Consider the following 27310-nt stretch of genomic DNA (forward strand, 5'->3'; position numbering starts at 1 on the left):
AAAGCGCATCCTAGGGCCTCAGTGGCCAGGGAGTCTGGTCAATCCATGAGCTCCAGGTTCAACAAATAAGGTGGAGGGCAAGAGATAATGACACCAAACATTTGACCTTTGGCCTACACACACACACACACACACTCACATACAGGTGGGCACACAAATACATGTGTGCACATATACATAAACCACATACACTAAATAAATAATAAATAAATAAAATTTTAAGTTGGAAGTATAAAAACTTCCATAGTACTATAGGAATCACATTAGAAATCAAATAACAATAAAAGATCTAAAAAAAATTACAATTTGAAATAACAGATACCAAGGAAGAAATATTTTCTGAAAACACTGAACATCTCAAACTGAATGATTATCAAATGCAGTATTAGAATTCATAAGATACAGCTAAGTCCACATGTAAGTGCAAAGCAGAGCTTTAAGTGCTGTGTTAGAAGTCCAATGTGCTATCCATTGCTCCACGGAGCCACCTAAGTGCTGTATTAGAATGGAGTGGTCTAAAAACTGATGGTCTCAGGGCTGGAGAGATGGCTCAGCAATTAAAAGTACTTCTACTCTTGCAGGAGACCCGGGTTTGGTTCCCAGCACCCACATCAGTAGTTCACAATTGCTTGCAACTCCGGCTCCAGTGCCCTCCACTGGCCTCCAAGGCACCTGCACTCACATGCACATACACATATACATACACAGAATTAAAAATAAAATAAATGTTTTTTAAAAATTGATGGTGTAAGTTTTACATCAAGAAACTAAGAAAAGCAAATTAAACTCCAGCTAGAAAAGGAAAATAATGAAGAATAAAACTCAAGTAAATAAAAAGTGAAAAAACATTGCTTAATTATTTTAAATTAAAGATAAGCTTTTTAACTCCTAACAAGATCATCAAAGGAAAAAACACAAATTATCAGTATCAGGAATAAAGAAGAGATGTTATGAAAAACTCTAAAAATGTTAAAATGAGCCAGTATTATCAACTTTTTGTTAATAAATTTGATAAACAGATTAACAGAAAAATATGGAAAGCAAAACTTAACAAAATGTGGACAACAAATGCAGAAGTCAAAGAATTCCATATCAGAAATTGAATGCACAATTAAAAACAAAAAATGTATTCCTAGAAAGCAAAAAATAGCCCAGGTGACTTCACAGGTGATGTCCAACAAGCATTTAAGGTAGACACAATACTCATATGAATTCTCATTTTCAACTCATCTGATGACGCCCCCATGTCTTGGTAGCAAACTTGACAAAGGAAAGAGGATTAGAGACTAAGAAACAATACCTTTGTCCTTTAATTTGGAAGATGATGCCACCTGCAGTGAGGGTTATTTGAGGGTACCTGAGCAGCCTCAGTACCCCTACTTCACAGCTACTCACCCCTTGTGATGGCTTCTTGTCACTGTGACAAACTATCTGAAAGATGCAACTTAAGATTTTGCTTTGGCTCCCAGTTGAAAGGGATACAGCTCATTACTGGAAAGGAAATGGTGGAGCAGGTCAGTCAGTGGCAGTGGGAGTATTCCTATCCTAGGAACAGCTTGTTCCTATCTTGGTGGATCAGGAAGCAGAGAGCAGGGCCAGCAGCAGAGACAGAGGCAGATGTCACCTTCAGAGCCTGTCCCCAGAGATCCACACTGCTAGCATGCCACATGCCCCAAAAGTTCCACAACCTTCCAAAACAGTACCACCAGCTGGGTACCAGGTGTTTGAATGCAAAAAACTGTAGAGGGCATTTTACATCTAAACCATACCACTCCTCAACAGGGAAAGCACTTAAAAAGGCCCCTCAATACATCATCTTACATAATGAGGCCCACCATTCGAACCGGTGGCCTCTCTACTAGGTGAGGCGAAATCTTTTCTAACATAAGCAACATACCATGTCACATGAGGAGACATACCATGTCCTATGAGGAAGATACTGCTGATTAATTTTCTGAATGAGAAATCTAAGGTTAATAAATTTGCTCCCTGGAGTTAAGGATGTGGCTCAGTGGTAGAGCATTTGCCTAGCATATGTGTAGCCCTAGGTTTAATCCCCAGCATGGGAGAGAGGGAAGGAAAGAGAGAGAGGGGACAAAAGGCTGGTTTTAACACAACCTAAAATCACCTGGGAAGAGATTCTTAATGAAGAATTGTCTAGATCATGTTGGCCTGTGGGCATGTCTGTGGGGAACTGTCATGAGTGTTAACTGATGGCATCGTGGGTGGCACTATTCCCTAGGCAGAGGTTCTTGAAGCGTATGAGAGCAAGTAACAAACAAGGATGCATTTTTCCTCTGCTCTTGACTGCACATGCAATGTGACGACCCCAACTCCTGCCTTGACTTCCCTAATATGATGGGTTATCACTTGGAATTGCAAGCCAGATAAACCCTTTCCTCCCCATGTTGCTTTTTGTCAGAGTATTTGCCACAGCAAGAAATGAAACTGGAAACATTCCTGATGTGAGGGTTGATCTTTGTCGACTTGACTGGATTTAGAATCACCGAGGAGACTGGTGAGGTGCACCTGTGGGTGTTTCTGTGAGGACATTGTCAGGAAGGATTAACTGAGGAAAAAGACCCACCTTGAATGTGGGTGGCACCATTCCAGGGGCCAGGGGCCTGGACAGAAGAAAAAGAGGCAAAGTGGAAAGCCAGCAGAGCACCAGCACTCACCTTTTCTGTTTCCTGGCCTGCTGTGAATTGAGCGGCTATGCCATGTCCTCCCCGCCATGAAGAATTGAAGCCTCTGAAACTGTAAGCATGATAAATCCTTCCTCCCTTTAAGCTGTTTCTGTCAGCTGTTATGATCACAGTGATGATCAAAGTAGCTAATACAGCAAGTGGTGCAGTTAAGATAGGAGCCCAGGTAGCACAGCTGCAAAACCTGCCCTTTGCCTGTGCTACCCACCCCCTGAGTGTATTGATGTGGTAACATGATTATTGGTAAATAACTTGGCTCATCCATATTTGAATACTATGCAACTATTAAAGTATTTCAATAGATTAAAGGGAAAAGGAAGTAAAGATACCTCTAAGATTCCAGAAAACAAACAAACATTATGTTTCCTATGGGGGGAATTTTCCTCTAATTACAAATAAAAGGATAGCTACTCATTGTAAAAAATTTGGAAAACAAAGAAATTAGTATAAGGAAGATAATTAAAAATAATTTACAATCCTACTACTCTTTTAGTTTTGTGTGTGTGTGTGTGTGTGTGTGTGTGTGCAGGCATACATGTGCCACAGCACACACCTGTCAGAGGGCAACTTTAAGGAACTGGTTTTCTTCTTCCACCTTGTGCTCCAGGATCGAACTCAGGTTGTCTGGCTTTCACAGCAAGTGCTTTTTACCTACTGAGCCATCTTGCCTGCCCATACCTTCAGTTTCTATTCTATATTAATATGGCTTTTATCCCAATTTATAGAAATAGACTATCAATATTATGAAGTTTTCTACTTAATATTGGTGATTTTCTCTATCACAGATCCATATAATAAACTGGTAAATCCCATTGAAAATAATATTCATGATGAAAAATTCTCAGCATATTTTTAACAGTACCACAGAAGAAAAAGAAGGAAGAGGAAGAAAATTGCTGGTCTGACATCACTTGACTTCAAGACTTACTATAAAACTACAGTGATAGAGTGGAGCTGTTAAAAGATCAGACACCTAGGTCAATGAAACGGAACAGAGTCCAGATATAGACCCACACTGCATAGTCAAATGATCTGTGACAACAGAACAAAGGCAATTCAATGGAGAGAGGACAGTCTCTTTTAATAAACTGTGTCAGAATAACTGGACAGGGGCACACACAGCATGTGCATGCACAGTACAGAAGAGAGACAGAGAGAGAGAGAGAGAGAGAGAGAGAGAGAGAGAGAGAGAGAGAGACTAGACCCAGCTCTTCTGCCTTTCACAACAACCAACTCAAAATATATCATAGACCTAAGTATACAATACAAAACTACAAAACTTTAGAAAATGACGTAGGAGAAAATCTAGATGACTTTGAGTTTTGTAAGGGTTTTAAATGCAGTACCTTTAAAAGCATGTTATATATTTTTTAAAACATTAAATTTCAGGGGTTGGAGAAATGGCTCTGTGGTTAAAAGCATTTGCTGCTCTTCCAGAGGACAGCTCACAATCATTTGTAACTCCAGTTTCAGGGGATCAAACGTCCTCTTCTGGCCTCTGTGGGTGCTGCACACATGTGGTGCACTTACATACATACAGGTCAAACACTCATACACATGAAAAAAAATTTTTTAAATATATGTTTAATTTCACTAAAATTGAAAATTTCTGCTCCACAAAAGAAACTATTAATAAAATGAAAAGACCACTCAAAGGTTTTAATAAAATCTGTAAAGCAGTTACACATTAGTTTGCTTTCTCCATTACTATGACAAAATACCATGACCAAAAGCAACTTATGGGAAAAGAGCTCATTTCGTTTTACAGTTCCAGAGAGAACACCCACAACTGTGGAGGATGCTTGGCGGTAGGCAGCGGGGGCAGGAAACTGGCCGATCACATTTCATCATACAGGAAGCCGAGGGACTGGAGCAGAAAGGGGGCTGAGGCTGTAAACTCCCAAAGCCCACCCCCAGTGATGTACTTCCTCCAGCAAGGCTACACCTCCTCAAGGTTCCATAACCTCCCCAAATAGCACCACCAACTGGGGACCAAGAATTCAAATACATGAGGTATAGAGGACATTTCTCTTTTGAATCACTACAACTTATCTAAAGGACTCTTATACAAAATATAGAAGAAAAAGGGCTTAAAAGCCAAGTAGAAGACAACTGAATATACTTCTCAAAAGAGATATGCAAATGACAGATAGGCAGATGGAAAGACATCCAACATCACATCACTAGAGACTGCAAAGCAAAATCATGACAAGGTACTGGGACACACCTATTGGAATGGCTAAATTATAAAAAGGGACAATACTGAAGGCCAGTGAGGATATGGAGCAACATTAACTCTTCATGACTGATAGGAATGCAAAATGGGACAGGCACTTTGGAAAAGAGTTTGGAAGTTTCTTACAAAGCTAAACAGTTTTACAAGTAAGATCTAGCAACCAGGGGCTGGAGAGATGGCCCAGCAGATAAGAGCATGAGCTGCTTTAGCAGAGGACCTGTATTTGATTTCCAGCACCCACATGGTGGCTAACAACCATTCATAGCTCCAGTTCCAAGGGAATCCAATGCCTTCTTCTAACCTCTGCAGGCATTATATGATATCAGTGTACTTAAACATACATGTAGGCAATACACTTTTACACATAAAAAAATAAAAATATTTTTAAAAGCTCTAGCAACCACACTCTAGGTATTTGAGGTGAAAATGTGTCTCTACACACATACACACACACACACACACACACACACACACACAACTACACCAAAATGTTTATAGCAGCTTTATTCATAATTGTCAAAGACTGGAAACAACTAAGATGTTCCTTAATTTGGATAAACAAATTGTGACACAGCCATACAATGCAATTTTGTTCAGTGTTAAAAGGAATGAGGGCCAGCAAGATGGCTCAGTGAATTAAGGCGCCTGCCACCAAGCCTGATGACCTGTGTTTGATCCTTATGACGCACACGGTAGAAGGAGAGAACCAGGTCCCACAAGCTGTCCTCTGACCTCCATGTGTGCACTGTGGCACACATGCACCCCCCCCCCACACACACACAAATAAATGTTTTTAAAAATCAGTGGTTGACAAGAGGTTCATAAGAGCAGATGGGGGAGGACTGGGAGATATACAGGGGGATTTGTAGAGCCCTGAAACTAAAACGTCTGATCCTATAACACAGGATACATGCTATAGGCACTTGTCAAAACCAACAAAATTTACAACACAAATAGTGAGCCCTTAATGTCTACAAATTTCAAAACATTAGTTAGGTCAGGAGATCTCAAATGTAGACAGTGATAACACAACCTCACTGTTTTACAAATGGATGGAACAACCTCACTGAAAGGAATGGAGAAAAGGTGCTGACCTAAGGAGCTTTGGAAATGAGTCGTCAGGAAAACTAAAGGCAAAAGGAACTACACATAAATACTGAAGTCCGCTGTTAAGGTTGCTTGTCACAGTGCAGGGGTTGGTGATTCTTCCACGGCTATACGTGTTTCTCTGATAGAACAACTGAGTGAATGGATAGTGAATCAGTAGGGGCCAGGTTCCTCACTGTTGGAGTGGGTGGGGGAGGGCAAGAAGAAGGACAGCAGGAAGAATAACTCCGAAGATCCTCATGGGCATGAATTAGATTTACAGACACTGGTAAGAACTCATGCAGAATTCTGTGTAGATATAGATATTTATACATAGAAATGGTTATAGATATGGTAATATATTGTTATACACACACACGCATACATAGTCCTTTGCTTTTTCAGTATAGAGTCTTTTTTTAAAACAATATCCTGTAATAAGTACACCTAGGCAACCATTATCTTTTGTTTGTTTGTTGTTTGGGGGCATTTGTGTTTCTTTTTTGTTTTGTGAGACAGCTCACTCTGCACTCTAGGCTGGCCTGGAACTCACTATGTAGACTAGGCCAGCCTTGAACTCACAGCAATCCTCCTGTCTCAGCACCTGGAGTACTGGAATAATAAGCATGAGCCACAATCCCCACTCAGCATCTATACCTTTGTTTCTTTGGTGTTGCGCTCTCTCTCTCTCTCTCTCTCTCTCTCTGTGTCTGTGTGTCTGTGTGTGGGGGCACTGAAACCAGGGACTTGTATATGCTAAGCACATGCTAGTCCATAGAGCTACAACCCTCAGGTCCCCGCATCTTTGTTTTAATACCGATCTTCAACAAAATCAACCAAGGCTCCTTGGACTATATTAACTCTAGTACTGGGGCAAGAAACATACAAGAGCATCTTATAATGCCAGAATGAAAGAAAATACTCTCTCTCTCTCTCTCTCTCACACACACACACACACACATGTGCAAACACATATGCATTCACAGAGCATGTCAAATGGAGCTTAGGAACCAACTGGAAGGGCTCTCAACAGCCAGAGTTAAAACAATTTGAATAAGGGTCAGTGTGGTACTGCGTGCCTTTAATTCCAGTACTCTGGAGGCAGAGGTAAGAGGATCTCTGTGAGTTCAAGGTCAGCCTGGTCTACATAGCAAATTCCAGGCCAGCCAGTGCTATATAATGAGACCCTGTCTAAAAAAATCAACAACTTGAAAAAATAAAATATTGAATTACAACCCAAAGTATAAAATAAATATCACTAGGTCATAGTAATATCAATTAATTAATTAATTAACAAATGGGAGACAAGAGACAAATCTCCAATGTGGAAGTCCAAATAACTTATGCATTCTACTCAAAAGTGAAGGGGGCATACCTCCCAATCCTTAGGAGTGTCAGACTGACATAGCCGTCTTTCTATACAGAAAAGGAGAATAAAGAGTGATGCTATAGTAGAGAAACCCGACATCAGCTGGGTGTTCAAGGTCAACATCAACAGCTATAAGTCACATTGATGGTATGGAACCTTGATATGGTGTGATAAAAATGATATTTTTCTTTTGTGATCGTCTTCCCTAAAACCCATAACCCTGGTCTAATCATGAAGAACACTAAGGTTCTAATAGAAGGTTACCCTATCATCATGTACCTGACCAGTACTCCTCAAAAGGGTTACATTCATCAAAAACAAGGGAAGTGTGAGTGTCACTACTTTTAGTGACAGCTAAAAGGAGTCCAGGAAAGCTTAACTGTGTCCTGGGTAAGAGCCTGATATGGAAAAAAGTACATTAGGTAAAACTAAGAAAGTTGATTAAACTATGAATTTTAGTGAACAATGCTTTTGTATTGGTTTATTAATTGTAGTAAAAGTGCCATCCTGATGTAAAATGTAAAATTATTGTAAATTTTCTATTAGTAAAAGTGATAAATTGTATAATCTGAATGATTTCTTTAAAAAGAGGGGCTGGAGAATGGCTCAGTGGTTAAGAGCACTGTCTGCTCTTGCAGAGGGCCTGGATTTAGTTCCAATACCCACATGGCAGATAACAATGGTGCTTAACTCCGTTCCAGGGGACTCTAACGCCCTCTTATGACCTCTGTGGGCACAGTAGGACATAGGTACACTTACATACATGTAGGTAATACACTCATATGCATAAAATAAAAATATTTTTAAAACTAAAATAAAATTAAAAATTGGTCTAGTGAGATGGCTTGCTAGGTAAAGATGTTAGCTGCCAAGCCTGACAACCTGAGTTTAATTTTAGAACCCACATGGTGGAAGGAGAGAACCAACTCCTGCAAGTTATCCCCTGACCTCCACACATACTCTGTGGCACATGTGCACTCACAAACATGCACACATACACGAATTGATAAATAATAAAGTAATAACATAATTTAATATTAGATACAAATACTGAGTTTAATTCATTAATTTTTAGTCATCCCTACATGTTGGCCAGCACTGTGATAAGCATCAGAATGTAAACAAAGACCATCTCTGTGGGGTCACAACTACTTTTTCATCCTTTTCACATTCTTTATGTTTCCGCATGTGTGTTTCTAAAATACATGTTTAGAATCAGAAAAAATAAGTAAAATAAAAACCAACATGAAAACTTGAGGTAATATTACTAATTGGAACAGATTTGCTTTCTATTCCCCGCTCTCATTTTACTCATGTGTAGAGGACTGTGCAGGATTTCAGATAGTTGTAAGTAGAAAAAGACACCCCCTGGCCAGCCACAGTGAAGAGAAGGGCAAGAGGATTCCATGGTTGGGTCTGCTGGTCCAGGCCTGTGATCCCAGCTACTTAAGAGGCTGAGGCAGAAGGCTCTCGAGTCAGCCTGAGAAACTTAGTTGAGGCCCTCTCAAAATAAAAGTACAAAAAGGGCCGGGGCTGTTACTCAGTGGTAGGGCACTTGACCACCATGTTTAGGTACTGAAAGGGAAAAAAAGGAAAAAGAAAGAAAAAAATAAATCCTATGAGATGTGGTATATTAAAGTACATACTTTCTTCCTATAGAACACACACACACACACACACACACACACACACACACACACACACGGGGCTGGAGAAAGGACTCAGCAGTTAAAAACACCAGTTGTTCTTGCAGAAGACCCCGGTTTGAATCCCAGTACCAACATGGTAGATAACAACTGTCTGTAACTCCAGTTCCAGGGGATCCAACAGCCTCTTCTGTCCTCCATGGGCATTGCATGACATGGGTGCACTTGCCTTTACACAGGCAATACACACATACACATAAAATAAAAAAAATACACACACACACACACACACATTTCAAACTTCAACTCTTCCTACTAAATGCTTTTTTCACCCAGCTTTATTGATATAGAATCAACAAGTATCCTCATTAAATTTGGACAAGTAAAATATCTGCATACTAAATATGTTGAAATGAATTAACAGGTTATATCCCCCAGTGATGTTATGAAGGAAATGTTGATGCTTTTATCACGACATTTCAAGTTTTACTTCAAATTGATTTTTGCAAGGCTTTCTCTCAAAATACTTCAGGAATTAATCTAAGAGCTTTACCTGTCAGCAGCATCTACTCAGAGGAACAAAAGGACACAAAGATGACCTCTTCCATCTGCCTCATCAGCTATTTAAAATCTGCTCTACAAACACACTCAAAGCTTACTAGATGAAGTATATAACCAAAATTAGAAAAAGCCAAAAACCCACAACAGAGTCAGAAGGAAGGGTTGTATGAGGGTCTGCATCTTCGGTATCATACTCTTTCCAGCAAAACCCGAATACCAAAACTGGATAAAAACATTAAGGAAAGAAAATTATAGAGCACTATCTCTACTCTTCAATTTAGAAGGTAGTGCTGTACATGGTGATTATAACCCAAAGTGGCCTGAGCAAGCCTGCTTGGAACACAATACTGAACAGGAAAGGCACTGTATTTATTTTTCTTTTGTAATTTTAAAAAATATTTTATTTGTTATTTTTATTTTATGTGTATGAGTGTATTGCTTACATGTAAGTACACCCATGTCATGCAATGCCCACGGAGGTCACAAGAGGGCATTGGATTCCCCTGGAACTGGAGTTACAGACAGTTGTTAGCCACCATGTGGGTGCTGGGAATTGAACCTGGGTTCTCTGCAAGAGCAGTCAGTGCTCTCACACTGAGCCATCTCTCCAGCCCCAGGAAAGAAATTTTAAAAGAACTACAATATGTCATCTCTGTCTTCACCATTCTCTCTGGTAGTTTTCTAACTAAGCAAACAACCTGCTGCTATCAAGAACTCTGTGGGGAATGTAGCTCAGTGGTAGAATGTTTGATCCTTTGCACTAAAAAAATTTTTTTAAACTTTTCCTCTGTAAACATAACATCTGTCAATCAGGATGCTGTGTGCTCCCTGTAACTGCAACACTCAGCATCAAAGGCATCCCTAACTGCCCAAAAGTGTCCCAAGGTACCTCTGACATTACAGTGTTCATTACATGGAGGACCTGGCACTTACAGGGTCTGCCACCAGTTACTTTCAGCTAGGGAGTGTGAGCAATACCATGTGTCCTAGTTAGCTTTCCATTGCTGTGATAAAATCACTGACCAAAACCAACTTGTGGAGGAAAGGGTTTATTTGACTTACAGTTCACAGTCCATCATCAAAGGAAGCCAAGGCAGGAACTTAGGGTGGGTACCTGGAGCACAGACCACGAGGAACACTGTTTACTGGCTTGCTCCCCATCACCTGCTCAGCCTGCTTTCTTATTCAGCCTAGGACCACCTGCCCAGGGGTAGCACCACCCACAGTGGGCTGGGCCCTCCCACATAACAATCAAGAAAATGCCTCACAGACTTGCCCACAGACCAGGCTGCTAGCAGAAATTCACCAATTGGGGTTCCTTTTCCCAGCTGTGTCAAGCTGACAACCAAAGCTATCCAGCACACCATGTGATGTACATGTCCTCACACCAAAGAGAAATGTCAACATAAATCACCTGCCATAAACAATGCCAAGTCTGAATGCACCTCTTCTTCAGCAAACATTTACTGAGCACTGAAAACGTGAGCAAGATGGATCTATACCAAAGGCAGCAGACTTAAATGCACAATTAGAACTCTGGTATGAGCTACAGAAAAAAGGGACATGGTGGAGTATGAGTGACATTTGCAAAGGTCTCTGGAAGTCAGGGAATTTAGGTAAGCTAGAGATTGACAAAATTTCAACTTGGAGAACAAAACACAAAAGTCAGGAGCGAAAAGGAAGGTGGCAGGAAGGCAAGAAGATGATCTAGAAGGCAAACCTGTGAACACGTAAGAACTTCACATCTCACGTTTTAAAGGTAAACACAGCGTTGGCAAAGACGCATGTTCTCGTTATAATTCACACCTGCCCTACAACAAACACCTCCCTCAGCATGCAGACATCTGTGCAAAGAGATCAGAACAGAAAAAAGGACTAAGGAACAAGGCATCTGCAACCCTTGAGATGCAGCATGGTCTTCACAGCCTGCAAACACCTGCCGAAGCTCTACGATCACCGGAAAAGTCTCAGACCTGCCAGGATGCACCAAGACCTCCTGGTTCACGGACTGGAAAGAGTTTCTGGCTATTTCCCAAATTCTCTGACCTTGTCCATTTACAGGGCTACTACTATTTTGTTTATTTGTTTTATGGGTCCTATTTTTTTTCAAACAATTGAAAGATAAATATGGTTTCCTTCTGTTTTCTAACTAATGCTCCTGACACACTAGGAAAAAAAAAATACTTAAGTCAGTGGTCCCTAACAGTTGCAAATGGTTTTTGTTGATATATGTTTCTAAAACTCAAAAGTTTGCTACAATCAACCTTTCATTTGGAGGCAAGATGAATGACCCAACGCCGTTGAAAACAATTCCACCAACCAAATACCAATAAAAGTGTTCCTAGAGGGGATATTGCGGAAAAGTATTTGAACTACTAAAGCAGAACTCGAATTTCTGAGAAGAATAATGGTATAAATTTCTGCCTATCCTGGCATTACACCCGAGAAAATATTTGATATTTTTTTGTCTGTGGGTAAAGGGGTTAACATAGGTTAAAATGACCCACCAAATTAATTCTATGAAATTTAATACTGGCTAGTATTTCAGGCCTTCTCTTCTGTGCAAAAAAATCCCCAAAGTACTTGCAGATACTATTTAAGAAATGGTTGTCCTGGCTGGCCACAATCCCAGAAATGCCCATGCTCTCTCTCTGGCTGTTAATTCCCATTTCTGTTCACTAACCCTCTGCTGACTGGCTATTATTCGCCACCCCATCCCCAGGCTCTTCCTCTAATCATCCCTCCTCCCACACCTTTCTGTCTTCGTTGTATGTACATACGTTAATGGCTGGGACATACTATGTGTACAGTTTTGTGAACTGCTATTTCTACTTGTAGTTTTTCACTGGCTAGTGTGTATTTTTAGGTCATCACTATGATCTGAATGTTTTTGTCCCTCCCAAATTCACAAGCTGAAACCTAATTTCCAGTCAATGGTATTAGAAGGTGGAGCCTTTGGGAGGCAACTGACTATCAGGAGAGAGATTACAGACTTTATAAAAACAGGTTCTAGGGATGGAGAGATGGCTCTGCCATTAAGAGCATGTACTGCTCTTGCAGAGGACCTTTGATTCCCAGCATACTCATTAGGTGGCTCACCACTTCCTGTAACTTCAGCTCCAGGGCATCTGATGCCCTCTTCTGGCCTCTGTGGATGGCCCCCCACACACATGTGGTATACACTAACACAGACAAAACTGCCTGTCACTCCAGCTCCAGGGGATCTGAGGCCTTCCTCTGGTCTCTGTAGATGCCACACACACACACACCCAGTATATACTAACACAGACACAACTGCCTATAACTCCAGCTCCAAGGAATCTCATGCCCTCTTCTGGCCTCCTCAGGAACTGTATACAAGTAACATTCACTCACACAAACACATATACACATAAATTTTAAAAATAAATCCTTCTTTTTAAAAGAAACGAAAAAGAGGCTCAGAGAGCTGAATTGTCCCTTCTACCATGTAAGGACACAGCTAGAAGATACCATCTGTGAAACAGTGAGTGGACCCTCACCTGGCACCAAATCTGCCAGTGTCCTGGTCTTAGATTTCCTAGACTCCAAAACTATGAAAAATAAATATTTGTTTCTTACAAACTACCCTGTTTGTAGCATTGTGTTATAGCAGCCCAACAGACTAAGACAATCATTACACATTGTTCACCTGCCCAACTTATTTTTATTCTACTTTATACTCTTACCCTTGTGTATCAAAAACAATGGACTCCTGTCCCTTTAGTTAACAATATTAACAATGAATATCTTTTGAGTCTTTTGGTGTAAAATGTGAACTTGCTGATGAAAAACTTCAAGCCCAGAGAATTATTCATGTTTTTATTATATATGTTATATTTTAAGAAATGGGAATTTTTACATTTATATAGTATTTTTAATTCACAGTTATAGGGCTTGAGAGATGACTCAGAGGTTAAGAGCATTGACTGTTTTTACAGAGGACCCGGGTTCGATACCCAGCACCCAGATGGCAGCTAACAACTGTCCTCAACTCCAGCTCCAGGGGATCTGACACCCTCTTCTGACCTCTGCAGGCATCACACAACATGGGTGCACCTACCTACATGCAGACAGTACACCCATACACATAAAATGAAAATAACAAATTTTAAAAATCATAGTTATAATATTTTTGTAACTTCACTTGATTGCATACTTGTTGTATCATGGTTTTTTCATTCTTGAACTCTTTATTTTACCTCAGATATTTAAATTGTGCCATCTAATATAGTAGCCACTGGCTATTTAGATTTAAGTTAAAATGAAATAAAACAAGCTGTGTCCATGGTGGTACACTCCTGTAATCCCAGCACTCAGGAGGTGGAGACAGGAGGGTCAAGAGTCCAAGGCCAGCCTCGGCTACATAGTGGGGCCAGTCTGGGCTACATGAGACATTGTCTCGGGAAAAAAAAAAAAAAAAAAAGGTTGTTTTATTTGGGCTGAGGATATAGCTCAGTTAGTAGAGTGCTTGCCTAATATGCATAAAGTACTGGGTTTGATCCCCAGCACTGAGTAATCGAATGTGGTTCCACAAATCTGTAATCCCAGCACTCAGGAGGCAGAAGCAGGAGGATGAAAAGTTCAAGGTTGGGGGAGAGGCTCATGAGGCCCCCCACTAGTTGAGGAGCTATTAATAGCTGATGGCTGCTGGGAGGGAGGTCAATTTTCTTCAGGGACGTAGCCCCTGGTAGACTGACCATGCTCTGGTGTATAGCCCCACACTCGTGTACATAAACAGGCAGCACTAATTGAATTCCAAGGGGTTTTTTGTTGTTGTTTTTAAGGACATTTAGTTAGAAGAAAGACATAGTTGGGAGGAGTCTGGGAGGAGCTGGTGGGGATGGGGGTGGATGTGATCAAAATACATTGTATATATGTATGAAATTTTCAAAAGATAAAGAAAAAAATAAAGTTCAAGGTCATTCTCAGCTACATAGTGAGTTTGAGGGCAGCCTGAGCTACATGAGACCCCTGTCTACTCTGATCTTTCAGTTGAAATTTCGCTTTGTAGAATCTTTGAGGTAGCAGCTGAAAACTCCTACCTAATCTGTCCTTGTATGATTAAGCATGTATCAGGAGAAATGCAGGCTCCTGACCTTATTATAGAGTGCTTTGTTTCGTGTCTGTGTGTGCGTGTGTGTGTTTGTGTGTGTGTGTGTGTGTGTGTGTGTCTGGTATTTTTGCATTAATTCTAAGTCTTAAAAAATGTGATTTCCTGGGCTGGAGAGATGGCTCAGTGGTTAAGAACACTGGCTGTTCTTGAAGAAGACTGGGGTTCAAATCCCAGCACCCACATGGCAACTAACAACTGTCCTTAATTCCAGTTCTGGAGGATCTGACACCCTCTTCTGTCCTCTGCAGGCATTGTACCACATGGGTGCACTTAAATATGTGTAGGCAGTACACTCATACACATAAAATTAAAAGATAATAAATTTTTTTTTTTTTTAAAGTGATTTCTGCCGGGCGTGGTGGCGCATGCCTTTAATCCCAGCACTCGGGAGGCAGAGGCAGGCGGATCTCTGTGAGTTCAAGGCCAGCCTGGTCTACATAGTGAGTTCTAGGACAGCTGGGGCTACAGGGAGACCCTGTCTCAAAAAGACCAAAAAAAAAAAAGTGATTTCCCTCTTCCATTTATGAAAATTTTTTAAATAACAGGATTATTTTAACTTCATTGTGAGTATAGTTTAGATATTAGGTAGACTACCCAAACCTTTTGAACTCTGGGTTAGGTCTTCCTGCTATGGAAGCCCACAGAGGTCAGGGTCTGGGTAATCTTCTAGGAGAATGCTTCTCAGTGCCGCAATTCCTTTAAAGTTCCCGGATTTTATGTATACTCTCTGTCCTGAGTTATCTAGGTTTACAGTTGCTACCAATCTGGGATCCCTCAGGGGATTTTAACAAGATCTGGGGACTTTCTTTTTTTACTGAATTTTTGTGTATTTCATACAGTATATCTTAATTATCTTTAGACCCTCTCCCCATCTGCTCCCCTCATCACACTCCCCACCAGATTCCATGTATTCTCTCATGTACGTTAAGGCCCATTGAGACATGTTTATATACCCAGATGTCTCTCAGTGTGAGTTTATCCACTGGAGCCTGGTCAGCTTTTCTAGCATCATTCCCTTAAAGAAGACCAACTCTCCCTCTCCCCAGCACTGATCAGTTGCCACTAGTTCCTCGGCTAAGATTGGGGCTTCTTACCCACTTCCCCAGATATATGCTGGGTTTTTGTCTGGTTTGAGCTTGCATGGGTTTTGTGCATGCTGTTACAATTGCTGTAAGTTCATATGAACATGTTTCCAACTGCCCAGAAAACTCTGTTTTCTTGTGGTCCACTATTCCTGGCTCTTACAGTCTTCCTGCCCCCTCCTCCTGAATGGTCCCTGAGCCCTGGGTGGCAGAGTTTTGATATAGATCCTTCCTAGGGACACAAACTCTGTAATCTCTTATTCTCTGCACTTTGGCCAATTGTGGCTTTCTGGGTTAATCGCCATCTGTTACATGAGGAAGCTTCACTGGTGAGAGTTGAGAGATGCATTCATATTCTCTCTGCCATATCTGGGGACTTTTGATTGTCACAATTTGGGAAGGTGCTACTGGCATCTAGTAAGGGTAAAGATGCTGCTAAACTCTACAATACTCAGGACAACCCCAACGGCAAAGAATTATCCAGTTCAATTTGTCAAGGATTTTGAAGTTGAGAAAACCTGGGCTGGACCTGTCTTCTTTCTCAATTTCCACCAAGGTCCACTCACATGATGACCCTATGAATATAGAAAACATCACTGGAAATGCTGGTGGTGTTGGGGGCAGGGAGTGATGAGGAGGGGGTGTACAGAGCAGCTGTTCAAACGATTTCGATTTGAGTATTAGGTATCCTTATTCCTAAGCGCTGTTCTGTCACCCCCGCTAGCAGCTACCCTCTAGCCCTCCATCTAACTTTGTCCCAGGACTTTTAAGTCTTCTTCCATTTTCTCTCTTTATCGTATGCAGTGCAAAATTAAAAGACATTCTTTTCCTTGCCACATGAAAAAAGCAGCCTAACTATCTGTTTAGTGGGTTAGGCTTTCACAACACCCCCACACAACAAAACAAGTTATTTTCCCAAACAATGACAGTTCTTTTCCTGAGAGGGATTCTAGTACCAGCTATTAAGATAATATTTTTACCTAATTTCATAAGCATAGTACTTAAGCAGTTTTTAATCATTATAAATACAAGAAAAATAAGGTAAGTTTTAATTTTGCCATCATCTGAGAATTCTTAACATATTGATGTAACTATCACAAATCTAATTTTTTCATGTTATAAGCCATTACACCCTACAGAAATTCTGTAATTTCTGCTACATTTATTTATATTTATTTCCCTGTGTTTCCAAGTTCATTGCTTGTTCTTTTCTGGTTTTTCAGTGCAGTATTATAGGTTAGGTGATTGTAACAGATGGTTTTTTCAGGGTTGGGATCTTTGAGTTTCACTGTTTAATTTTACTATTCAGCATTTATATGAGTAATCAGACAGATGGAGCTCAGGAACAGAATTGTCTCAGTATCCAAGAACAAAGCTTCCTGAAGACTAATGATTTTGATACAATCATTTATGAACTGTGTAAATTTTCATCTAGGGGGAGCTGAAGGGATGGCTCAGTTGAGTGAGAGAGCTTGCTACACAAGCAGGAGGACTTGAGTTCGGATCCCAGCACCAACATGAAAAATCCAGGAGTGGTTGTGCACTCACACTATGCAGAAGGTGGAAACAGGAGGATTACTGGGGCTTCTTGGCCTCCCGTCTAGCTCCAGTTTCAGTGAGAAGCTCTGCCTCAAAGGGATAAGATGGAGTGTGACAGAGCCTGACACCCAGCATTGTCCATGGCCTTTACACTCACACATGCACATACATGTGGTGCATATACCAAATAGGAATACACCACACTCTCACACACATAAACACAGACAAAAAATTCCTCATCTAGGGTCTCCTCCTAACATTGCTAACATCTAATGTTAGTGTGTTATGGAAAAATAAAGATTCTCTTCAGATAATACAGGTTTTACCAAAACATATCCAGTGATAGATACTTACATTTATGCATAACTTAAACCAGTATTGTAATAGTTTGAATCAATTAAGACACTCTATATTGCAACTCTTTTTAACATAGCAGGTTTAGAGACTTTCCCATGTGAATCAATCAGTCTGCTTACATATGTATCTGTGTGTGTACATATATGTAAACTGCTACATGATCTTTCACAACATATACATATCCATAGTATTGATGGATACTTATGATATTTTCATTTTTCTTTATTTCCTCAGTGCTGCAGAGACTCTCCCCATCTGCGCCTCTTCATGTACATATGCAAATAGTTTTATGGGCTAGATTCTTAGACTCAAAAGAAGATTGCAAAAGTGTTATTGATGGATGTCTAGACTGGCCACTAGTTAAAGCCTAACCTAAAGGCCTAGTTTTAGGGTTTTGTTTCCTCTGTGTTGGAAGCATTGTAGGCATCTTCAATGTTTCACCTATAATAGACAGAAGGAGAGTTAAAAATATAAACACAACATGGTTTTAGGGTCATGAAGCAGAAACAATCGGCAGGTTGAGACTAACCACAACCTGAGCAGGCTGACAATTTCTCTATTGTGTGCTGACGATTTCCTGCAAGTAAAAATAAAGCTGGTAGGTTTAGCCTTGCCAGCAACTTTTACTTCTTAACAAAAGGCCAAAGTGTGTGCTTAAGAGTGACAATTAATTACCAAGTCAAAATTTTAACATTAGGTTTTAAAACAAGTTCTTAACAAAGTGAAGGTCATTTCCCCCACTATGGTACTTCTGTTAATGTAAATAGACAAGGTTCCCATGAAGGCTTCCAGGAAACAGGTAGGGAAATTAACACTAAAGTTTTAGAGATTTGATTTTACTAGGATATTTAAGAGTAACTGCAGAAATTTTACTGGTCTGATAGCTTCCATGTGCCTATAACAAGGAATCAGGAATTACTGTTTTTGTTTCTCCCAAAGGCTATCATGAGACTTTACAGAAGTTGGGTCACCAGCTAGTCTAGTTTCTTCTATGAAACAGTAATGTGTGACTTAAAGGGATAATTGTGAGATTTAATTAAATATGCAAAACATCAGATACCCTGGAATGCAACGTTTCTTCTGTGTCCCAGGAAACTGTTTTGGTTTGCATGACGAGTTGGGAGCACATGGCCAATACTATAAAGGATGTTCCTGTTGGACGTGCGCTCATAGTGCACATAAATCCCTACCCTGTGTCCAGCACCATCAGTGCCAATAGCCTGGGATGGGCTCTTGGCAGCCTCTTCTTCCCTTGGTTTCCTTTCCTCTCCTCTATAATCCCAGCAAACCTTTCCTATTCTCTCATAGGTTTCCATTTCCATCCTCGAGGGGCATCACCTGTCTCTAAGGTTTTCACTGCTTTATAGCAATCAGAGTAAAGAATCTACAACATAAACTAAACATGTTCACTTTAGCTAGAAAAAAATGTTAGCTAAAAATAATGAAAGCTTAAGAGAAGGCTGAAATAGCCTCTTGCTCCTAGAATTATCTTCAAATCAATAAATAATTTCCTACTGTTCCTTTGATATTTTCTAATAGAAACAATCTTATCTATCTATTGAAAGAAATACATGGAGTACATGGAAATTTAACAATTGTTGGCTATAGGTGATTGTATAACTTGTGTTATCTAGATTTTCTATAATGAGGGTTATTACTTTTATAATTAGAAAAATTAACATAAAAGAACTAAAGAGAAGCATAGTCATAGCTCCCCACTCAGAATTCAACTGACCAGTAATTTCACCTGCCTAAAAGACAATCAGTATCAAAGATCAAGCAAAAAAAGGACTAAGCAGCCAAAAGACATGCCACAAAGCCTATGCCTAAAAGTCTAGGTACTTTATTCATCAAGAATGACACTTTGGGGGCTGGAGAAATGGCTCAGTGTTTAAGAGCATTGGCTAGGGACTGGAGATATAGCTCAGAGGTTAAGAGCACTGACTGCTCTTGCAGAAGGCCTGGGTTTGATTCCCAGTACCGACGTAGCAGCTAACAACTGTCTGAGACTCCAGTTCCAGGGGAACCCGACTGACGCCCTCTTCTGACCTCCATGGCATTGCACAACATGGGTGCACTCACATACATGTAGCAATATACTCATACACATAAAATTAAAATAATAAATAAGGGGCTGGAGCGATAGCTCAGTTGTTAAGAACACTGGTTGTTCTTGCAGAAGACCTGGGTTCAAATCCCAGCACCCACATGGCAGCTAACAACTGTCTGTAACTCCACTTCCAGGTGATCCGACTGCCTTTTCTGTCCTCCACAGGCATTGCACGACATGGGTGCACTTACCTACATGCAGACAATATATTCATACACATAAAATAAATAAAATATATTAAAAATAATAATAATAATAAATAAAATATTAAAAAAAGAGTACTGGCTGCTTTTGAAGAGGCCTAGGTTCAAATCCTAGCACCCATGTGGTGGCTAACAACTGTCCATAACTCCAGTTCCAGGGGAATACAACATCCTCTTCTGACCTCTGTGGGCATTGCATGACATGGGTGCCCTTACATACATGCAAGCAATACGCTCATGCACATAAAAAATAATAAGTAAAATATTAAAAAAAGAATGACACTCTAGGCTGGCAAGATGGCTCAGCAGGTAAAGGTGCTTGCCATCAAGCCTGATGACCTGAGTTCAACCCCTGGAACCCGCATAGTGGAAGGAGAGAACCTACTTCTGTAAGTTGTTTTCTGACCTCCACTCATACGCTATGGCATACACACACACACACACACACACACACACACACACACACACTAAATAAATAACTTTTAGTCAGGCATGATGGCACATGCCTGTAATCTAAGCATTTGAAAGGCTGAGGCAGAAGAATTGTTGAATTCAAGGACAGCCTGGGCCACATAGTAAGACAGCGTCTTAGAAAAAGTAAATAAATAGCCACTTCCCCATTTCTAAATACTAGGACTGAATCCAGGTCCTTCAGAAAGCAAGGTAAGTACTGTACCACTAAGCATACTTAGCCCAAGGATGCTTTCTTTGTACATAGCACCAGCAAACTTGATTATCTGATGTTCAAGAAGCACTTAAAACACAGGTACAGGGAACAGGATGGTGACAGGCTTCAGCCTAACTAAGCAGGTAATAACAGGCAAAAGTAAAAAATTCAAAGCAGGCTGAAGAATAGCTCAGAGACATACCATGGGCTACTATACATGAAGTCTTGGGGCTACATAAATCAAACAGAGGCAGTCCAGGCAGGAATAACTATGGCAGAAATATCTTTAAAGAACTCCATATATTGCTGTAAAGCCTGACAACAGGTATTCACTCTAACAACTCTGAGTTAAAAAGTCAAACGAGGGACTGGAGAGATGTCTCAGCAGTTAAGAGCACTGGCTGCTCTTGAAAAGGTTCGATTCCCAGCACCCACATGGCTGCTAACAACCATCTGTAACTCCAGTTCCAGGGGATCTGATGCCTTCTTCTGACTCCACAAGCATTGCATGACACGGGTGTACTTACACACAAGCAGGCAATGCAGACATACACACAAAAATAATAAATAAAAAATTTTAAGAAGGCCAAACGAGGTCCAGTTGAATGCCAGGCTGGCTAGCTGAAGAAGCGAGAAAAGTTCCTAATGATTGATCAAAAAACAGTTTGCAATAAAAAAAAGTTAGACTGCTATCCAAAGCAACTGACTCCTTCAAGTTTCTCATAGTCCGGAGTTTTACTATGCTCAAACGGACTTTATGGTTGGAGATGATGAATGCTTGATTCTGTCCAAGGAAATTTAAGAATAAGTAACCACAGGGATATGAGGATCAGGTAGGGCAGCACTTGCCACAACATGCAGCCAGGGTTCTGGTGCTGTTTTGGCTGAAGTCCATATTCCAGGCGGCATCAAGGTACTAGGTAGGCAGCTGGGGGGTGGAGTGTCTATCAGCTAATCAGGATAAAGTCATCAGATTGCATTCCACCATAGAGGGAAAATTATGAACCAAAGAAGAATCTAGTCCATCTCCTTTATATTCGCTCCTTTGCTTCTGAATTCATTCACACACACACACACACACAGAGAGAGAGAGAGAGAGAGAGAGAGAGAGAGAGAGAGAGAGAGAGAGAGAGAGACGGACTAGAATGAGCAGGAAGAACAGACTGCTTTCCTTGGTATCTGTGAAACAAAGATTAGCAAACTGCCAACATGCTGTTGCTTTTGTTTTCAGCCCAGTTATCACAAAACAAAAACAGAAAGATAACTTCTACATCTGAAGCCTGACTATTTGAAAACAGACCTGAATATTTCCCCCTCTTTCAATAAAGCAAAAGATGCCCTTCCTTTGGCTTATCTATAAGGTGCTTGCTTGCTGATACAGGACTAGGTCCTATTTTTATATGGGAGCTTGACAGTCTATCTGAAGAAGCTGTTTCCTGGTTACTCTAAAAGGCTTTTCACTGCTTTCTTATTTGCCAAAAATACAACAGAAATTTTTTTTAATTTACACCTTCTATAGCCCCCCCATGACTAAACACAGAAAAGCATAATCACAACTACAGTTAATGGCCCTTTAACACTCTTGCCTCTCTGAGCTCTATTTGTCTTTAGTTTATTCCTTTTTCTTTCAAATAACCTGACTGCCTGTTTTTTTCTGATTACAAAAGTAATGCATGGTCTTTGTCACAATTCAGCCAAAATGAAGATGCATATAATAAAATTTAATACCCCCAACTTTCATCCCCCTCAAATGGAGGCTGTTAACAACTTAGGATACACCCTCTCCACTTCGGAGGTTTATACAAATACACCTGATATATGGGACTTTTTTGGCTTTTGCTTTTCATTTTCAAATAAAAACGAACTATTACATGTACTATTGTGCATTTTGCTTTTTCAGTCTTGGAAACATGCCATGGACACTTTGCATACTAAGACAGACCCACAGACAGGCTAACCGCATTCTTTGCAAGGGATACCAACTAAGATGGATGACCCATGAGTCCCAGAGCTATCACTCTGCTTTTCCCAACTCATGCACACTTGGGATAAACTCTTGACGTATTCTTCATGCTCTTTCACTTCCGTAACAGACTCCTGCAAGCGGGATTTCTGTGTCAAATGAGATCTTGTCCATGTTTAAAATTTTATACTTAAAATTAATTTTAGATCTTCATTATGCAAAATTTTTGTATAAACCTTTCACAATGCTTTGCATATTTTATTTTTAAAAGCACACACATTATGTCAAAAAATGCCCCTGTTGTTTATGCTTACGTGGTTATAAATAAATAAATGCTTAAGTTATGGCTGTGACGGCCAGTGTTAAATCACTGTGCAAATGCTTATGACTTGGTTTATGAAAGCAGTAATTCACTGTGGAAACTCCACCCCATGTGTGGCAGCAGAAGACTCACATCTCTCACATCCTGTGACTCCCTCCCACTGAGTGACTATACAGAGATCAGGACCTACATGTTTTCTAATTGTCAACAGTTAACCTTAAAAAGTGTGTAGCGGGGGAGACAAGTAACCAGCAACAGATGACAAACTGATGGCCATTTTGGATTTCTAATATCCACAAATTATTTGTAACAATGAATAATTTTGGTGGTCTCCATTAGAGACTATGTTCCATAAAAAAATAAAAGCCCATAACTAATATGTTGCTATTATTACACAAACCTTTCAAAAATACACTCTTTGACCATTTTTCAATAGAATCATTGATTCGATCCCACTTTACATTTTCCTCTATTTCAGATTCAAGATCATAACTGCAAGCTTAAAAAAAGGGGGGGAGGGTGTTAAATGGCCTTAAAGAAATACATTAACCGGTGAAGCTCCTTAAAATGTAACCTCAGATTCCTCTGTATATTCCAGAGACCCAGGCACCGGGAGAGATTGTTAAGACACAGCAAGTTTGATACATAAGTATGTGACATGCAATTAATCTCCATTCATACCCTGTTCTCCTTGTCAGCAACAAAGGTTCTGCCTTAGAAGGAGATCTGAAGACTTCAATTAAAAATAGTCAGCTAACAAGAAAATAATCTAAGCTAAAAGAAGGTGGCAGGTGCAAAAATGAGTTGTTTACCAAAGTGTCAGTTTTGAACACTAAAGAACTGCACATCAAAAATGTCGACGGAGTGCAAGCCTCTGAAAATAAAAAGAAATTTTCTACCAAGGCTGCACACAAAACTGAAGTCCCGTTTAACAAGCTTATAAAATGGGTTTCCTTTCATGAAATGGCAGACACCACTAAAAAGAATCACTTCTGTCTTTAAATGCAAGGGTAGAATTAAACTTACCACAGTTCATTCTCTCCTAGAAACCAAAGACAATTACAACCTTACTTCACAAATCTGATACTGAGCCAACACCTCCTCCTTAGATACCAGGATGACATTCCTCTACCACACAAATAACCTTCTATTCCTAAAGTTTAGATTTAACTTTAAATTTATTCCTAAAGTTTAGGTTTAATTTTAAAATGAATTTTAGATGACTAGGCAATGCAGTATAGTGGTAGAGCACTTGACTAGCATAAGAGTCCTAGGTTCAATCCTCAGTACAGGGGAGAATGATTCAGTGGGTTAAAGGTACTTACCACCAAGCCTGACATCCTGAACTGGATTCCCAAAAGCTACAGTGCAGAAGGAGAGAACCACTCCCAAAAATTACCCTTTGACCTCCACAACTGTGCCATGGCACATGTGCACCAACATGCGTACACACAAAGAATAGATGCTGGGTTTGGAGATTTAGCTCAGTGGTAGAGCGCTTGCCTAGCCAGCGCAAGGCCCTGGGTTCAGTCCTCAGCTCCAAAAAAAATAGATCCTTTAAAAACAAAAACAAAAAACAAAGATGGGCACTCAGGAGGCAGAAGGGGCTAGAGAAATGGCCCATTGGTTAAGAACACTTGCTGCTTTTGCAGAGGGCCCAGGTTCAGTTCCCAGCATCCACATGGCAGCTCACAACTGTCTATAACTCTAGTTCCAGGGATACAATGTTCTCTTCTGGTCATCGTGGGCACTGGGCACACATACATATCCATCCATCCATATACATAAAATAAAAATAAGTACATAAGTACATCATTTTTTAAAAATTGATTTTTGAAACTTCACTTCAAAAGAAATACCTAGCTGACAGCTCTTACAGAGAAGCAATCCAGAATGGAAACAGTGCTACAAACAGAAACCAAAAGGCCTTGCCAAATGCTTGATTAGGTGGCATTTATACCAAGATAACACAGAAATGGAGATATAAAACCAATTAAATTGAGAGAAACTGGGAAGAATACAGCTTGCCAAAACCATGACCTGCCCAAAGCAGGCCATCTGTTAAATATGTGCCAAATATGTCACGTAGATGCCAAAAGGCTTAATTCTCAACCGGTTCCTCTTGAGACACTTATACAGCTGCAGATTCCAGGCCTCTGTCCTCTCTGGAAGGTCAGTTATACAAAAACAAGTAAAAAAATGACTTTTGCTGTGTGAGCCAAGCAGATGATATTGTCCATCAGGGAAATCTTTTCCAGAGTTAGGAGTATGTGTTGAGTGTTAGAGAGTGTGGCCTTAACTCTTTGAAGGACTGCTTAGACACCATAGTTTGAGGGTGAAACCATCACAGTGGGACACTTCAAGAAAGGAAAAGAAGTGGCAAACTCTGAAGCTTCCTTGGGTGGGTACCATCCCTAGAAGTCCACAGGCTGGTAAGGAAGCCTTGGGTTTCAGTACTGGTAAGAAGTCACCTAAGCACTAGGCTTGTCCCTAAGACCCCTAAATCTTCACAGAGCCCCCTTGAGAGCCTCAGAGACCTTTGCCCCTGAAAGGCCAGGTCTTCTGTGAAGTGAGGAGGTCAGGGCTGGGGAGGAGGAAGCCCAAACCTCTGGGGTTCCTTGGGAGAAAGACATGTTAAAGATCAGGCCAGGTAGCAGGGGGTACCAGGAGTATGGTCTGTAGGGGTTTAGAGGCCTGGGAGTGATGTGGATGGGTGTAGACGACTAGAAAAAGAAAGTGTGTAACTCAAGGGAGTTCCAGGGACCCTGAAGTAGGAGGATGGAAGCCTGGCTTTGAGGGGGGCTGCAGACTCTGGAAGCCTCAAGGTTATGTTAGGGGAGGGATGGGGCTGAAAGGTCTGTCTGGGCTTGGGCTGTCCCGGGGTATCCTATCCTGTCTTCAGCCCAGCACTGAAGGGACCTTCCAGAGGCACAGGCGCACAGGGCTGGGACTGCGCCAGGGCGTTACCTTCCAAGAGCCAACGGATCTCCTCGGGGAGGGCGACGGCCTGCATTTGGCGCGGCGGGAGGGAGGCCGCAGCGGGAGGTGGGAGAGGGGACCTGCTCCGACGGCGGCGGGTGGTCTAGTGCACCTGTACCTCCACTGTCGCGGCGGGGCCCAGTTGCAGGGCGGGGCGCGGGCTGGGCGCGCTCAGGAAGCGGCGCGCGCAGCAGGCTGGGGGCGCGGGAACCCGGGCGCAGGTGCACGCAGTGCTCACACCCTGACGAGCAGAAAGGCCAGCTGTGCACCACGCAAGGTCAAAGGCGTGCCCCTCTGTGACCCCCACCAAGAGATTTCCTACCACCCCAAAGAAGCAGAGCTCTTGGAGAGGCCATCTAAAACACAGCAGCTGACCTTGGGGCGGCTGGTTTAAGGGACCATAGTGATGCCTCAACTGGGAAGCATAGAGGCAGAATTCAGGAAAGAACTTAGTCCCCGTCAAGCACATGTAGACTCTCAGTTGCTGGTCAAGCTCCCTATCTCTGGGAAGCCATGCTGGTTAAAGGGAATAATAAGCCCGGCAATCATATAGATCACCAACATTTGGGAGAATCAGAGCTTCAGGACAGCAATACGCAGAGGGACGAGTGCCCTTCCCTCCACGAGGCTGAAAGTCTGTGAGAAGAAATTTGAGGAAGAAGAAAACAGCTCTTTCCTTCGAGAGCAGAGGAGGAGAACGTGATTGGCAGGACTGCAAGACTTTGCCCTCTCCCTCTTAAAGTACAATTAGTCCCAAGTCCAGGATGTGGTAGATACTGACGATATAGATAGTGACGCTTACTGGGTAAGCTTGGGCAGACATACACAAAATCCCTTTGTGTTGTTTCAGAGCCCGCAGAGGTCAGAAGAGGGCGTCAGAGTTCCTGGAACTGGAATTGCAGACGGTTGTTAGCTGACATGTGGGTGCTGGGAATCGAACCCAGGTCCTCTGGAACAGCAGCCAGTGCTCTTAACTGCTGAGCCATCTCTCCTGCCCTCAAAACAGTTTATAAGTACAATAGGCCAGCTGCCATGTAAAAGGCAGAGAGAGGCATGAGTGATATAAGAAGGAGGCTGGACATAAGGAAAAGTGCCTGTGTGTGTGTGTGTGTGTGTGTGTGTGTGTGTGCGCGCGCGCTTAAAGGGAAGGGCCATGTGGCATTTGACATGAGCTCAGAACACCAGAGCAGACTTTGAAGGGGTAGGAGGAATTTCTAGATGAAAATGATCTAACCTAGGCTCCTGTATAATGCAGCCCCTACATCGCTCTTCACCTCTGCCATGTCCTTCCTGGGGGAGGGGGGATGAAGAGGTAGGTAAAAGGTTTTTAGCAGCCTAAGGAGAAATGAAA

At 41.3% G+C, this 27310-nt stretch overlaps 1 protein-coding gene across 2 annotated transcripts in view; it reads right to left on the reverse strand.

Annotated features, from left to right (window-relative positions):
- Positions 1 to 26010, reverse strand: part of Skap1 (src kinase associated phosphoprotein 1) — a 315747-nt gene extending 289737 nt beyond the window's left edge. For both annotated transcript variants that reach the window (XM_017799420.2, XM_017799421.1), the window contains exon 1: positions 25948 to 26010. In XM_017799420.2, coding sequence (XP_017654909.1) covers positions 25948 to 25993 — 46 coding nt within the window. In that variant the 5' untranslated portion in view covers positions 25994 to 26010. The remainder of the gene's footprint in view (positions 1 to 25947) is intronic.
- Between the last annotated feature and the right edge of the window lie 1300 nt (positions 26011 to 27310).

Source organism: Nannospalax galili, unplaced genomic scaffold (genome assembly GCF_000622305.1).
Source record: "Nannospalax galili isolate Female #2095 unplaced genomic scaffold, S.galili_v1.0 scaffold95, whole genome shotgun sequence".
In the NCBI taxonomy this organism is placed as follows: Eukaryota; Metazoa; Chordata; class Mammalia; order Rodentia; family Spalacidae; genus Nannospalax; species Nannospalax galili.